This window comes from Delphinus delphis, chromosome 19 (genome assembly GCF_949987515.2).
Source record: "Delphinus delphis chromosome 19, mDelDel1.2, whole genome shotgun sequence".
In the NCBI taxonomy this organism is placed as follows: Eukaryota; Metazoa; Chordata; class Mammalia; order Artiodactyla; family Delphinidae; genus Delphinus; species Delphinus delphis.
Window position 1 is genome coordinate 12,654,840 of NC_082701.1, and position 17,367 is coordinate 12,672,206.

Genomic DNA, 17,367 nt, shown 5'->3' on the forward strand with positions numbered 1-17,367 from the left:
TGTGAGCTGATCCGGAAGGGGATCCAAGTTCATTCCCCCAACCCCGGTCTTCAAACAGCCTCCCCTCCGCCCACCCTGCTTACTACATCTTGGTCTCACGCAGTTCCCCCAAAGGTGGCCCTTCAAATGAACTTTCCTGAGAACCTCACAGTGAGCGAGTTTCCCGGGGGCAGAGGACACGCACTTCGTGGGCTGCCCTGGCCTTGTGAGGCTGAGCAGAACACAGAACACCCGCCTGCCCGAGTCACAGACTGACCACAGTGCCCCCACCCTCGCGACCTGTGGGCTCTACTCTGGGTAGACATGGTGACATGGTCAGCTGGACGCGGGGCTGGGAGACACCCTCTGTCCCTGGGGGACGGTCAGGCACCAAATCAGAGGACAGGACTGCAGAATTTACAGATTCCCTAACCACAGCAGGAAGAACGCCGTGCTCACTCTGTGTGTCAGCCTGCGAGTGGCCACCACAGCTGTCCTCATGGCCAGCACCCAGACCAATGGGGCAACGGCCTGGGGATGTACGTCTTCACCTACCTGGAGGCGAGTCGTCCTGGGAGGTGAGGCCAGAAGGGCTGGATCCCAGGTCCAGTAACTTCCATGTGTCCTGGAGGGAACTGCTGGCAAGTGATGAGGACCTTTGGGTGTGGTGGCCATTTTCCTCCTGGAATTCTTGAGCCAGGCGTGGCTTTGGGGACTGGTTTTCTTTCTGAGGAGCTGATCTGCAAGTCACTGTGGAGATTCTGTGTTGCCTCTGTGAAAGAGAGAAAAGAGAATTATCCTTGAAAGCCACCCTCTCTCCCTGCCCTCCTGGGGTGATAAGACAGTGGACGTGGCCCGAGGAGGGGCTCTGGACATTTAAACATGAAACATGGGGGATTCCCTGGCGAACCAGTGGTTAGGACTCTGTGCGTTCACTGCCGAGGGCCCGGGTTCAATCGGGTTCAATCCCTGGTCGGGGAACTAAGATTCCACAAGCTGCGCAGTGCAGCTAAAAAAAAAAACATGAAACACAATCCCGAGGGAGGCGAGGGAGGTGGGATTGGGGACCAGGGCCAATGCCCTGAGGTGAAGTCCTGTCACTCTGGGCAACGGCCACCCTCTCTGACACGAAGCACTCCAGTTCCAGGTGCTTCCTGGGTCGGGATGTGGCATGAAGACCTGGCCCTGGTGGATCCTGCGTACCAGCCCTGGCCCCGCTGTGCAGCCTGGCTCAGCATCCCTTCTGCAGACTGTCTGTGCCAAGCGGGCTTGGCTCTCTCCTGAGCGTTCAGAGAAACATTCTTTCTTGGCATTCTTAGAGTCCTGTCGTGGAAATTTAAATAAAAGAAATTCAGTGTTCGTGGGTCATTGATGGGGTACCTTACTGAGTTTTCCCTCAAGATTAGGGAGAAACGCTCTCCCCAAATTTCTGATATGAGGGACTTACTCGGCTCTGTGACAAGCCAAAGTGGGGAACCTGCTTGGGTTCACCGGCCAGGACGAATTTAACAGGCCTCATCATGGCAATCGAAGTACCTCCCCGCCCTCGAGGGCAACCAAGCACCGGAAAGTCACACAACCTTCCTGTGGTGCCCAGGGAGGGCACCCTGGGCCCTGCCAGGCACACAAGGGGCCCTGCAGCTCTTGTTTGTGACACATCTTCAGTGCACAGCTGGCCCCCTGCAGCCTAAACACTAACATCTTCCCTCTGAGGGGAAGCCTGTGGAAAAGCAGTCAGGAGGGGTCACCGAGGAGAACCGAAGCCCGGGACTGTGCAGAGCCCTGCACGGAGGGCCACCTGCTGCTGCCGCTTCTCCTGCTCAAGTTTAATTAAGTTTTGGATTTTCAGCCAAGTAATGCACTCATACATTTTCGTTTTAACTTTCAGTTAAACTTTCAGATCCCACAAGCCACAAACAAACAAACAAACAAACAAACTTATCTAAACTGATGGAGAGTCTGTATTAGGTCAAATTATATGAAATTGCTGGTATCTGACCACTTTTGACCCATAAAATGGCAATTTTGTATGGTTCAACATAATACTAAAGCCTACAGCAAACTTACTACCTGAAGATAAAAAATGGGAAAAGCATTCTCTGTAAACCAGGACAAATGTGTGGGTGTCAGCCACCCAGTTTTTCTCCACGCTGTGTGGGGTCCTGCCCAGGACAGTGGGGTGAGAAAAGATGAATGGTGTGAGGCCAGAAAAGGAAGCAGCCCGGTCCTTACCCCAGATGCTACGTCCATCAACACACAAAAGCAAAGAGAAATACTGACACATGTGTTGGCATCAATCAGTTCAGAAGAGTTAATAGCTACAAAATCATTTTACAAAAGTCAACTCTGTTCCAAATGACCAGCAACAGTAGGAAAGTGTAAGTTTAAAGGGATGTTGAAGAGAAACAGACTGGTACAGCTATTAGACAATTATTCATCAATAAAAAGATGAGCTCTCAAGCCAGGAAGAGACATGGAGGAACCTTACACGCATGTTGCTAAGGGAAGGACGCCCATCTGAGAAGGCTACTTGTTGTTTGATTCCAACTCTGTGACATCCTGGAAAAGGCAAAACCATGAACACAGGAACAAGATCAGTGGTTGCCAGGGGTTACGGGTGATGAATAGTGGAGCACAGAGGAGTTTTAGGGCCATGAAACTACTCTGTGTGATGCTATAATAATGAGCATGTGCCATTATACACTAGTCCAAACCCGTAGAAAGTGTGCCAAGAGTGACCCCTGATGTAAACTGTGGACTGTGCTGATGACGTGTCAGGGCAGGCTCATTGATTCTAACAAATTAACCGCTTTGTTGGGGGTTGCTGATGACACGGGAGGCTGTGCGCTTGTCGGGGCAGGAGGTACACGGGAACTCTCTATACTTTCCGCTCAATTTTGCTGTGAATCTGAAACTGCTCTGAAAAACGAAGCCTATTTATTAAAAAATTTTTGATAGCAACAAAAACAGGTGACTATATTTTGTTGACCTCTGAAATACCTATATGTGACACACTATAAAGGATCTTCATGCATTGTCTGAAGGTATAGGCCAGTATAACAACTTGACAGTGTCATTCAACAGTATCTAAGGAAGATAAAACGTACACAGCCTAGAACACAGCAATTCTGATCCTAGGTCCATGCCCGAGAAACTTCTGCACATGAGGACATCTGTAACAATGTTCACACCAAAGAAATGGTAACTGACCTAAATGCCCATCAATAGAAGAATGGATAAGTAAATGCTCGTGTATTCACAAAATAGAAAGAAAATACACCAACTTGTGTCTAGACCTGGGGTCGGCAAAGCACAACTTGTAGACCAAATCCTGCCCACCACATTTTTTGGTACAGCCTATGAGCTAAAAATAGTTTTTACATTTTTAAATAGTTGAAAAAAATCAAAAAAGAAGAAAAATATTTCATGACATGAAAATTATGAAATTAAAGTTACAAGGTCCATAAACTTTTACTGGAGCACATCCATGCCCGCCTGTTTACATATCTCCTGTGCTGGCATTCAGGACAAACGCAGAGTTGAGAAGTTGCAACAGAGACTCTGGCCCTTACAGGCGGGAATATTCACTATTTGGTCCTTTACAGAAAAGGTTTACCAATTCCTGAACTAAAGCTACATGTACCAACATATACACAGTTGACCCTTGAACAACATGTGTTTGAACTGGGCAGGTCCCCTCATATGCAGAGTTTTTTCAATAAATATGCAGTACAGGACTACATGATCCATAGCTGGCTGAATCCACGGATGCAGAACCACCGATACACAGGGACGACTGTAAAGTTAAACGTGGATTTTCGACCACTGGTGGGGGGTCCGTGCCCCTAACCCCCATGATGTTCAAGGGCCAACGGTGTACATCAGAAACACAGTGCTGAATGAGAGCATGTGTACAGAACGATGTACACACAGCTCGGTGTGATTTACACAGATTCTTTAAATATCTGCTGAGAGAGAGAAACACCAGGCTCGGGAAAGTCTGAAGGGACCATGGATATTGGGGGCAGAACACTCAAAGGGGTTTTAACTTACAACATTTTGCTTATTAAGTTGGATGGTGTACACACAGGTTTCATTATATTAGTCTTTTTATCTTAGAAGTCTAAAAATACTTAAAATAAAAATAAATGCATAAATAACAATATCCACCCAACAGAGAATAAATGGAAGGAACAACCAAGAAAATTCTGTAAAGGAACAGAAACAAGGGCAAGCTGTTATATGTATTTGTAACTTATTAAAACATTACGAAGCTACGGGATTCAGAGCCGGAGAGCACCTGCTCAGGAGCAGACAGTTCACTGGAACTGTACAGAAAGTAAATGCAGAACCCGAACCTAACAATGCTGCAGCATCAGGCCCATCACCTACCAAGCACTGGCCTAACTTCTCAAAAATGCCAATGTTGTGAAAGACAAAGAAGGGCTGAGAAGTCGTCCAGGCTGAAGGAGACATGTGCACATACACGCGTGGGTTGCATGCCACACAGGTCCTGGACGGCCTGCTTGGTGGAGGAGGATGGCTGAAAAGAGGTGACTGGCAAAATCTGAAGACGGAATATGTATTAAATTCTAGGACTGCATTAATGTTATGTTTCCTGATTTTGATAATTTATATTTTACTGCAGCTATATGTCAGGGAGTGTCCTTGTATTCTGACATCCAGGGGCTCGATGTCTGCAACTTAGATCTACCTATTTCTCTAAAATGTGGAGGAAGCAGAGGGAGGGAAGAGAAAGAATGATAAAGCAAATGTAGCAAAAAGTTAACAATTGGTTAATCTAAGTGAAGGGTATATGTGCTATTCTTGCAACTTTGTGTAAATCTGAAGTTATTTCAAAATAAAAAATTAAACACAAACATAAGCAAGAGTATAGATTTTCAGTACATGATAAAAATGTCAATTCAAAATCAGTGAGAAAAAGGAGGATAATTACTTACAGGGTACTATGACAATTAGTAAAATAGAACAACTAGAGAAACAGGTGAATATTTACCTAAACTCAAAATATAGAAAGAAACCTCTAAGCCAGAAAACAGTGAAATAAACCTTTAAAGTAGACTGACAGGGTTCACTAGATGAAAAAAAAGTTATCTGTGGATTTTTTAAAAAAAGAAAAATTAAAAGGCAAATGACAAGTTTGAGAAACATGTGTAACAGAGAAGGAACAATTTCCTTAACACATAAAGAACCCCTACAAACTAACAAGAAAAATACAAACACACAAGTAGAAAAATTAGCTAAAAACTTGCATAAATAACCCACAAAAGAAGAAATATAAATGGCTGATAAATAGATTAAAAAATTTAAAATTGCTCCAAATATAAGACATTTTTAAAAGATGCATTTTTTAAACTATTATGTTGGTAAAGATTTAGAAAATAATACCTAGGTAGGTAAAGCTATATAATAAAACATATATATATATATTATACTTTGTAATTTTGAAAAATAGCAGGAAACACACTGATATGTTACTGGCAACTATGTTGAAATGCTAAAAGTTGGAAACTTTTTAAATTGTGTTTACTGTATTTTGAAGTTTCTGTTATGAAATGAAGTATTTAAGCAATCAGTAAAAAGTTATTAGAAATAAGTTTCTTACGTAAAGGAGTGTTACCTGAGTTGTGAGACGGGGTTGCAACGGTCCCAAGCGTGCATCAGGTGCCTCACCTGAACCCTGGGCCTCAGGGGTAGGAAGGGGGTGATGAGGCAGCTTCCCTATAAACGAGATGAGGGAAATGGTTTGTCCTCTGTGTGCACGTCACTTGGGTTTCTCTCGTGGTGAATTCAAATACTCAAGAAGAACAGTAAGTACCTCTTCAAAACCAAAGTCACTTCTCTTTCAAGAGAACTTGGGGGGTGGACACCTGTGACTTATACAACACACACCAGCATTTCAGCAGACTTCAGAACACACAGAAGCCTTCCACAGCAGCACATACCCCTTATGCAGCTTCTCAAAGTGGCAGTCATGAGCCATCCATTAAGAGACCCAAAGACATACCCTCTCCGCAGCAGAGAAAAATAAGAAGCAAAAGTTTAAGTATATACACTTGAGGATTATTCTTGTAATCAATGCTTCAGCAGTCTTCTTTGAAAATAGGCGTAAACATCTTAGATTAACTTTATCTAAAACTTTTTTTTGCCGGCGGTGGGGGGTGGGGGACTAACTTTGTTTTGCATGACACAGGAACAACCAACTGTAACTTCTCAGTTGCACTATTCTTGTTATGAACTCTCATCAGATCTTTCACTTTTGAAAATTATTAGTAAGTTAACCATGGCCATGTTAAGTCTTTGACATCTCCATGGACAAAAAAAATGTTGTCTGCCATTTCAATAAACAAAGAATGTTGCCTGTCACCAAGCTATCAGCCTCTGCAGCCACCCCAACTGTGCACCCTGAGGGGATTTGGGATGGAGAAAAACAGGACACTGTCCCTACATAGTTAAGATGCATATCAAAGGAATGATTTCAATGGGCCCAAGGTCTTGCATCTTCCCATAGGTAGAAAGGCACTAAAATCCTCGAGGTGTCTGCTTTTTGTGATTAGCAGTAATCTTTTGATGTCTCACTACATATATATTGTTTCAGCAAAAACTCCTACATATTCTTTCTCCTCCCTGACCTCTTTGGAACAGTCTCTCAGATCCATCTGACAGGCTACCTTCCCAGACTACAGTCCTCAGTAACGTTCTTGAATAAAACATAATTCTCAACTTTTAGGTTGTGCATTTTTTCTTCAGTGAACATCTACAAAGAGTTTGTTTACTTTAATGGAAAAAAAATGAAAGAAAGAAGAAAAAGGAGAGAAAGCTTTACAGTCAGGTCAGCACAGTGGGAAAAGACTGTGCTTACAGGCATTGCTTAGACCACCGTGAGGCCATCCCAGTGGACTGACTCAGGATTTCCAGAACCCTAGTCAAGAAGCAGATGGACCATTGAGACCTCAGAACCAAGACTGAGAGGAACAAGGATTAACCACCTAGGACTGAAGGAACCAATCAGGGACGAGGCAGCTGTTGTTGGGAACACTATAGATGTGATTTTAATGTTCTCCTTTCTAGATATGCAAGGAACTCTTTCTTTTTCCCCTTAAGCTGTCTGTAGTCCACATACATTTAGTGGTCTCTGGTTTTGTAAACTGAAATGAAACATTTCTAAGTGGTATCTTGTTCTCCCTGCCCAAGTCCTCCAGAACTCAGAAACTCCTGTTGACTATTCTTACTTGCCTGACAATATAGTAATTTGCATAGGCTCAAAGAGAATCTGTCCTTGTTTTTACCAGGATTTGACTGGAAATGTGGATTATGCAGCCAAGGCCCTGCCTGGGCAGCCAGAGTTGAGAATGATACTCATTTAATTATCAGGACCCATTGCCTGTAAGGATCTGTGGTTGACTTCATGGAGCAATGCTCACAAAGCCCTCCCTCCCAGGATAACTGGCAGTGCCAGGCTCACAGAGGGTTAAGGAAGGTCATCTCCTGGCAGGTCCAGGAACCTCAGAATATTTTGGAAACCTCAAGAAAAAAGGAATTTTCTCAAAATCACCAAGCAGGTGAAACATGGAGAGTTCTTGGCTTCCTGGACTCAGGACAACAAACAAGCTTTCAACAGTCCAATCTGAAATCGTGATGGAAAGTTCCAGCAAAGCAAACTCAAGAAGTCTAACACCGTGAATTAACACTCCTGCTGCGCCTATGGAAACGATCAGGCCAAATGATACCAGACTTGTTTTGTGATCAAGAATAGTCTTTGAGATTATTTTTCTTTTTCTTTTTTCTTTTGGCCACGCTGTGCGACTTGTGGGATCTTAGTTCCCCAACCAGGAATTGAACATAAGCCCTCAGCAGTGAAAGCGCAGAGTCCTAACCATTGGACCGCCAGGGAATTCCCCGAGATTATTTTTTTATCAAAAGCTGAGAAACTGTAGGGAGGGACTTCTCTGGTGGCACAGTGGTTAAGAATCCGCCTGCCAAAACAGGGGACACGGGTTCGAACCCTGGGCCGGGAAGATCCCACGTGCCACGGAGCACCTAAGCCTGAGCGCCACAACTCCTGAGCCTGCGCTCCAGAGCCCACAAGCCACAACTACTGAGCCCGCATGCCACAACTACTGAAGCCTGTGCACCTAGAGCCCGTGCTCTGTATCAAGAGAAGCCACCGCAGTGAGAAGTCTGTGCACTGCAACGAAGAGTAGCCCCTGCTCGCCACAACTAGAGAAAGACCACACGCAGCAACGAAGACCCAAGGCAGCCAAAAGTAAATAAATTAATTTTTTAAAAAAGAAACTGCAGGGAAAAAACTGTGTTCCAATGGAAACTGCATAGCCTACTGCGCACCCTGAGGAGCTATCAGGTTCTTGCCTCTCATTGTGCCTGAACTACTTTACAACTCTGGAAGTTGACAGACACGCAAACTACACCTTGTCCCTTGGAGTTTTCATGGGCTCCCCCTCCCCCCTTTAGAGAAACCAGTTCTGCCCCATTTGCAATTCAATTCCTTTACTCCAAATAAATTTGTGCTCCTGATTTTTCCTTGGAATTGCTTATAACATGTGACTGATTTCCTCACTGTTTAGTAAACAGAAGAGAATTCTAAACACGGGATCTTTTTTTTTTTTTTTCGGGATCATTTTCATATCTGTTTGAGAGCCATATTTTACTTCTTTCTGAAAATTACTTTTTAAAACCTGGTTAAAGAAATATTATTAAATGTTATTAAACATCAGAAAGGACACTGAATAATATGAACCATAATGAGCTATTAACTGTCATGAACACTTCTGCTCTAAGTAACATGGCATGAAAATTGATACAACACAATGGTGAGGAGGAGAAATGGACAGAAATACAAGAGCAGTGCAAGATTTTAACACAAAGATCATGGTTCTTGGCTTTTCAAGTTGACGAGTATAAAGAAGTTTAGACAGAATGTTAATAATTGTATTTAAGCTGAGGCGTCCCAGCACTGGAGCCTACAGGCTGTTGGGTGGGGCTGGGTCTTCGTGCCAGGGTGGTGGTCTCCAGGAGAGCTCACGCCAGTGGGTGTTCCCTGGTACCTCCGCCACCAGTGTCCTTGTCCCCACAGTGAGCTGCAGCTGCCTCCCACCTCCTCGGAGACCCCCCAAGACCAGCAGGATAGTCTTCGGTATTTTGCTCATTTGTTCATCCATGTGAACATAAAATCCAGTTTGTCCAGCTCCTTGAAAAAAATATGCTGGGATTTTGATCAGTTTGAGAATTGACGTCATCAAAAAAGTAAACTCTCTGTATCAGTGGACATACTATATCTCTGTTTATCTAGGTCTTCTTTAGCATCTTTAATAAAACTGTAATTTTTTTCCAATAAGAAAAAAATATATTTAATAAGGCTGCTTAATAGAACAGAATCAAAAGTAGACTTCAACTCATGCTTAAAAATAACTGAAGGAATTCTTTTTTAAATAAATTTATTTATTTATTTTTGGCTGAGTTGGGTCCTCGTTGCTGCACGCGGGCTTTCCCCAGTTGCGGCAAGTGGGGGCTACTCTTTGTTGTGGTGCGCAGGCTTCTCATTGCGGTGGCTTCTCTTGTTGCAGAGCACGGCTCTAGGTGAACAGGCTTCAGTAGTTGTGGCTCGTGGGCTTAGTTGCTCCGCAGCATGTGGGATCTTCCTGGACCAGGGCTCGAACCCACGTCCCCTGCATTGGCAGTTGGATCCTTATAAACACTGCACCACCAGGGAAGCCCACTAAAGGAATTTTGAAACTCTCTCTTGTGAAAATTAACCAAGGGAATCTCACTAAGATGGAGTGGGAGACCAGAAGGGGAGCCCTTATGCACGTCCCACTCACATCAATACAGATCCTAACAGAAGAGACTACCTTGCATCTCCATACGGAAGTGACACTGCTTTACTGCTGCCTGTGGGAGGAAGACATTCTCCTTGCCTGGCAGCAGCCCAACCAATGAGAGATCATTACAGCTCAGCCAATGAAAAACCACTACACTTTGAACCCCCATTTTCCTCCAATGGACTGTTTATAACGGCTCCCCACAATGTCCCCTTCTCCTCTATAAAAGAGTTTCCTCTCTTTTGCTTTACCCGACTTGCATGTGGTTCACCATAGTTGTATGTTCTGAACTGCAATTCTTTGCTGCTCCTTAATAAACTCGTTTTGCTGATAAAAATAACTGTTTTAGGTTAACATTACATGGAGGTCCAACCGAGATCCAGAGCAGACCCCTGACAACCCCAAGGCTGGTGAGCAAACAGGTGTGGTACCAATAGAGCCCACTGAGCTCACTGTTTTTCTAGTCACCCCTGGAGTTTGAGGGTAAGCTTTTCTCCTGGATCTGAGCTCCACTCTTTTTGCATTTGGAAGCTCTCTAGGCTTTATCTGGGATCTGTTCAAAGGCTTCATCCTTTTTTGTTAAGGCCTTGTTTTGTCCGTGAGTACTCACTTGGCACTTCAGCCGGACTTGAAATCAGGCTGTCCCTATTGGAACTGTGCTGGCATTTGGTCCAATTCCTTTTGGAACTGGGCTGTTCCTATTTGGAACTGTGCCATTCAGCCTCTGGCCTGATTCCGTTGGGATCAGGCTGTCCCTACTGGAACTGTGATGCTATTTGGCCTGCAGGCTGTTTAAGAATTACCTCTTTGCTTTAGAGAAAAAAAAAAAAACTCTCGAAAATGGGATCCCAGTTATCTAAATGTCTTGAGGGCACCCCACATTCAAGGACCCTGTCTGATTTTATGTTTAAAAACCACAGCCCCTCCTCCTGCACATTTCTATGGGGAAATTTCAGGCTCCCCAAACTTACCTTTCTTAAAACTATATTAGCCATAGCTCTGAAATCATCAAAATTAAACCGGGTGCCTCTTTTGGTTGCTATTTTGAGGCTTCCAAACATTATCAGGAATTTAAAATTGCTTCCCTGCAAATACAATAATTACATTAACTGAGGCAAACAATTAAAGAAAGACAAAATGGCTCTGAAGTCTCACGCTCAGCTCCCCCAACTCCTTTGTCCCTGGTGTCATCTTGTTCATCCTCCCACCCCTGCTTCTTTGTCTCAGGCTCTGCCACCCTCTGAACCTATCAGAACCTGCCCTTTAAAGTGAAATATTCTGAGGGTCCAAAGAGACCCCAGATTACTTATGTTCCCTTGAGGTAGGGTGAATTGCCAGACGCAGTTAAAGACTTTCCTAAAGTAACTGAGGGCCCCCCGTAGGTTTGCTGGAGAATTTAGCATAGTTATTCAAACCTACCAGTCTGGTTTCTCAGATTTATATCAGTTAGTTTACATGCTTTTTGAGGGGCAAGCCAAACACTGGATGAAATTAGCCCGATGGAAACACCCTGGAGGGGATTTAGAAAAACAAACCCCTAGCTTCTGGCAAGAGGTCAGAACCTGCTGAAAACCTCCACCAGCAATTACAGTCGTCTTTCCTAAGCCTGTTGATGGGAATAAAATTTAGGTTTTCACACAAAAATCTGATGAACCTGTTCATAACTATTATAATTGACTTCACATTGTTTTTAAAGAAAATTCTGGTCTTCCTTCAGATGTTCAAACCACTCAGATACCCCCTATCTCCATACTTATGAATGGGCTGAACCAGGATCTTTCTCTTTTAAAAGAACAAGGGTGGAATGGGAAATTACGTCCACTCTAGACTTAGTTAACTTGGCAAATTAGTTCACTCGAATCCTAGATGAATCACCTAAAAGAAAGACCACTAGGGCTCCCCTGGTGGCGCAGTGGTTGAGAGTCCGCCTGCCGATGCAGGGGACACGGGTTCATGTCCCGGTCCGGGAAGTTCCCACATGCCGCGGAGCGGCTGGACCCATGAGCCATGGCCGCTAAGCCTGCGCGGCCGGAGCCTGTGCTCCGCAACGGGAGAGGCCACAACAGTGAGAGGCCCACGTACTGCAAAAAAAAAAAAAAAAAAGAAAGACCACTAAATTCTTAATCTTCAACTCCCGAAAATGAAGGCCCCTTAACAAAACCCAAAACCTTCTAGTTTCTGCTATTACTGTAAAGAGCGAGGACACTGGAAAGACTGTTACAAGTTTAAGTGTTTCGGGCATCTTCAGGCCTCTAACCAGCCTTTCCAATATCCTCTTAACTCCCAATGAGGGGCTCCAAGGAAGGACAGAGGCTCTCCCAATCCTCTCCTTGAATCAGCTTGGAGAAGCCACTCTCCAGATTGGGAACGAATCTCTCTCTGTCCTTACAGACACCAGACCACACTCTCAGTGCTCAGCCCCACTGCTAGAAAGGAGCCCCTGCCTCAAAATACTAAACTGGTCCAAATACTGGGGGATCTCTAATGCACCTCAACAGGGTCCTGTTTCTGAACCTATTCCCTTTTGCTTAGACCCTTTAAGAGATACACACCCTCTTCTCCTTAGCTCCTCCGTCCCTATTCATTTAATAGGCTGAGACTTCTTGGAAAAGTATCATGCCTGAACTTCTTTCTCCCAAAAGGGGGAAACAGTTCTAAAATTTGACAGTCGCCATCAAAATAGCCACCAGGTGAATTAAATGATCCTTTGACATCTTTTATTTGCTCTGTCTCCAACGGTTCTGGAACTGATTCCGGAAACACTAATCATTTGTTCCTATTGAATCAGCTACCACTCTCCTTATGGGCAAACTCTCCAATTGGTATTGGCAAAATCCAGTGTACCTCCCATCGAGATTCAAATAGATCCCTCAAAACCTCTCCTCAAGTAAAAAAGCCCTTCAAGGTATAAAGTCCATAATAGAAGACTTTGAGGCTTATGGCCTCATTATCCCCTACAGTAGTTCGTGTGGTACTCCTATCTCACCCGTGAGAAAACCCGTTTCCTCTCGTTTTACTGGACTTCCACGTGGTTCACCGTAGCTGCAGTCCTAAATGGCAATTCTTTGCTGTTCCCATTTTGCTGGAAAAATAACTGGCCATTTTTGTGTTTTAGGTGAACAATCCTAACCTAACTTGAGTGAAATAGAAAACCTGAGCCCATAGGGGCAGAACATCTGGCAACTAATCACCCTGATAATATGATCCCTCAAAACCCCTGGGACATGGCCAAAGCCATACTCAGATGGGAAATTCACACCTTAAAAAATGCAATTACTGGGCTTGCTTGATGGTACAGTGGTTGAGAATCCGCCTGCCAATGCAGGGGACACGGGTTCGAGCCCTGGTCCGAGAAGATCCCACATGCTGCGGAGCAACTAAGCCGTGAGCCACAACTACTGAGCCTGCGCTCTAGAGCCCATGAGCCACAACCACTGAGCCTGCGTGCCACAACTACTGAAGCCCACACACCTAGAGCCCGTGCTCCGCAACAAGAGAAGCCACTGCAATGAGAAGCCTGCACACCACAACGAAGAGTAGCCCCTGCTCGTCGCAACTAGAGAAAGACCGCACACAGCAATGAAGACCCAATGCGGCTAAAAATAAATAAATTTATATATATAAAAAATGCAATTACTAAACAAAAAAGAATGAAGTAAATGTTTAAGAAATCAGGGAAAGAACAATAAAATTATCCCAAGGAAAAGAATGAATAAAGATGAAATGGAAACTTCTGGTAAAGACACAGGAATCTACCCATTGGCTCCAAGCAGTCACCTTTGAGGAAACCCCCTGGAAGGTAGCAGAGAAATTTTAAAACACACACACACACACACACACACACACACACACACACACACACACAATGTAAATAAACACATCTAACATGCTCCAGAAGAGATTAGAAAGAAATAGGAAGAAGTGGTATTTAAAGAAACAATGGGTGAATGGATAAAGAAGATGTGGCAGATATATACAATGGAATATTACTCAGCCATAAAAAGAAACAAAATTGAGTTATTTGTAGTGAGGTGGATGGACCTAGAGACTGTCATACAGAGTGAAGTAAGTCAGAAAGAGCAAAAAAAAATACCGTATGCTAACACATATATATGGAATCTAAAAAAAAAAATGGTTCTGAAGAATCTAGGGGCAGGACAGGAATAAAGATGCAGACGTAGAGAATGGACTTGAGGACATGGGGAGGGGGAAGGGTAAGCTGGGACGAAGTGAGAGAGTGGCACTGACATATATACACTACCAAATGTAAAACAGATAGCTAGTGGGAAGCAGCCGCATAGCACAGGGAGATCAGCTCGGTGCTTTGTGACCACCTAGAGGGGTGGGATAGGGAGGGTGGGAGGGAGACACAAGAGGGAGGAGATATGGGGATGTATGTAAATGTATAGCTGATTCACTTTGTTATACAGCAGAAACTAATACACCACAGTAAAGCAATTATACTCCAATAAAGATGTTAAAAAAAAAAAAAAAAAGAAAGAAACAATGGGGACTTCCCTGGTGGCTCAGTGGTTAAGAATCCACCTGCCAATGCAGGGGACACGGGTTCGAGCCCTGGTCTGGGATGATCCCACATGCCGCGGAACAACTAAGCCGTGTGCCACAACTACTGAGCCTGCACTCTAGAGCCCACCAGCCACAACTACTGAGCCCCCGTGCCACAACTACTGAAGCCCGTGGGCCTAGAGCCCGTGCTCTGCAACAGAGAAGCCACTGCGATGAGAAGCCCGCGCACCACAACGAAGAGTAGCCGCCACTCACCACAACTAGAGAAAGCCCGCACGCAGCAACGAAGACCCAACGCAGCCAAAAATAAATAAATTTATTAAAAAAAAAAATGGCTGAGAATTTTAAAGAATTGGAAAAAAAAAACACAAAACCAACCAACCACAAGTCTTAAGATTTAAAAAACATACTGATTCCAGAGCAGGTTAAATTAAAGCAGAGCAACTCTCATGTAGACACAGGATGGTAAACAGGAGCACAAACGGATTAGATGAAAAAAATCTGAGAGCAGCCAGAGAGGAAAGGGAGGCCACCCACCAGGAAGGGGCTTGTACTAATGCTGGCTTCTCAGAAGACAGCAGGGTATTGTTTTTATTTTTTTTTTGCTACGTTGGGTCTTCGTTGCTGCGTGCGGGCTTTCTCTCATTGTGGCAAGCGGGGCTACTCTTCGTTGCAGTGCGTGGGCTTCTTACTGCAGTGTCTTCTCTTGCATTGGAGCACGGGCTCTAGGCGCGTGGGCTTCAGTAGTTGTGGCTCGTGGGCTCTAGAGCACAGGCTCAGTAGTTGTGGTACACGGGCTTAGTTGCTCTGCAGCATGTGGGATCTTCCCAGACCAGGGCTCGAACCCGTGTCCCCCGCATTGGCAGGTGGATTCTTAACCACTGCGCCACCAGGGAAGTTGCTGTTGTCTTTGAAAAAGTTGTAAGATAATGCTAATCAGAGGTCTCTTTCCAGCTACACCATCGTTCTAGAAAGTGGTCAAAATAAAATCATTTTATGAAGACAAAGAGTTTATTGCCCACAGGCTCTTCTTGAAGGAAAGACTAGATCCCTGAATGTCAGTTCCTTTCCCTCCCAGGCCCTCAGAAGAGATGTGTGAAATTGTGCATGACCCAGGGCTCCCGAGGGTCCTAGAGAAGCAGAGTGTGGCAGGTTGCTGACAGTGAGGGGCAAACATGCCAAGAGTTCATAAAATGTGACTGAAATCACTGCTTCTAAATTAATATCATTTACAGTAGGATTGGAGATCCTTATGTATGATCATAATTAATTAAATGTAAAGAGGTATTTTACTATTTATGTAAGTGTGCCCAATAAACAGCATTGGGTCAGCCAGCTAACCACTTAGGAAAAGATAAAGATAAATCCCTAATTTGTTCTTTCCTTTTACTAAATCATTTCTAGATGAATCAAAAATTCAGCAAGAAGAAAGTTGGGGGAAGGGACAAAAGAAATTCAGCAGGAAATCTACATGATAATGAGATACAAATGGCCAAAACACACACACACACAGAAATGTAAAGAAATACAAATTAAAACAATGAACTATTTTTACCTAACTAAATTGGCAAAAAACATTTTCTAATGTTTTTAGTTTCTGTGAAGCTGTGGTCAAGTAGGCATTTTACTGTTGTAAAAATGCCTGAGATGCGCTTGGGTGGGGGGTAGGGGTGGACTGGGGGCACGACCATGCCCTCCTGCGAGGCTGGCTACAGCATGACTGCCGAGCCGCAGGACAGACATGTGATTCCAGCGTGGAGTCTCCTCCCAGCGGGGCCAGCGAGGGAATGAGTGCAGACCGAGGCGGGGGCCACGTGGAGTTCCAACGTGAGGGTGCGTGTGACAGTGTGAACACACACCCCGACAGACAGACAGATAGGCGCCAAAATGCGGATGAGTTCTAGTCAGTAATTTGTGCTTTCCAGTATAAGTTAACAATTTCTCAGCATTCATTTGTATTTTTATAGTGAGCAAACAGCCTTTCATAATCAGAATAAAAAGAGAGCTTTTAAGAAGTGCTGGCTATGGGACTTCCCTGGTGGTGCAGTGGTTAAGAATCTGCCTGCCAATGCAGGGGACATGGGTTCGAGCTCTGGTCCGGGAAGATCCCACATGCCGCGGAGCAACCACACCCATGCACCACAACTACTGAGCTTGCACTCTAGGGCCCACAAGCCACAGCTACTGAGCCTGCGAGCCGCAACTACTGAAGCCCGCGCGCCTAGAGCCCATGCTCCGCAACAAGAGAAGCCACCACAATGAGAAGCCCACGCACCACAAAGAAGAATAGCCCCTGCTCACTGAAACTAGAGAAAGCCCGCGTGCAGCAACAAAGACCCAACACAGCCAAAAAAATAAAATAATAATAATAATAAATAAATAAATAAAAAGAAATGCTGGCTATCAAAGGCTATATACTGTGTGATTCCAACTGTATGACATTCTGGAAAAGGCTAAACTATGGAGACAGTGAAAAGATGAGTGGTTGTCAGAAGTCAGGAGGAAGGGAGGATGACCAGTGGAGCACAGAGGCTCCAAACCCACAGAACACACACCACCAAGGTGAACCTGATGTAAACTACGGACTCTGGGTGACGCTGTGTCAAAGTAGTTTCACTGATTACGACAAATGTACCATCTAGAGTGGATGTGGATTATGAGGGAGGAGTGCGTGTGCGGGGTCAGGGAGTGTACAGGAAATCTGTGTCTTCTGCTCAGTTTTGCTGTGAACCTAAAACTACCCCCCAAATAAAGTCTTTCAAAACTGTTAGATGTTAAGATTCTTAGAAACAACACTTTAAGGAATCCTAGCTGTATACTATAGATTAGGAAAACATCATGTGCAGTTCCAATTTCTGGCAAAAGCTGAACTGGCAGCAGGAGGAAGAACAGAGTAGGAGAGAGGTGGGCCAAGCTGAAGTCCACTCAGTTTGGCTGCATGACCGGCCCTTTTCTGGCCCTCCACCGTGCAGGCCTGCTCAGGCTGTGCTGGCATCCATCA

The 17,367-nt window shown here is 44.6% G+C and overlaps 1 protein-coding gene across 1 annotated transcript in view; it reads right to left on the reverse strand.

The window, feature by feature from the left end:
• Positions 1–17,367, reverse strand: part of CCDC57 (coiled-coil domain containing 57) — a 104,762-nt gene that overhangs the window by 28,706 nt on the left and 58,689 nt on the right. Inside the window, exons 16-18 of the mRNA XM_059996576.1 lie at positions 5,621–5,721; positions 1,183–1,302; positions 535–751 (exon numbers count right to left, since the gene is read on the reverse strand). Coding sequence (XP_059852559.1) covers positions 535–751; positions 1,183–1,302; positions 5,621–5,721 — 438 coding nt within the window. The remainder of the gene's footprint in view (positions 1–534; positions 752–1,182; positions 1,303–5,620; positions 5,722–17,367) is intronic.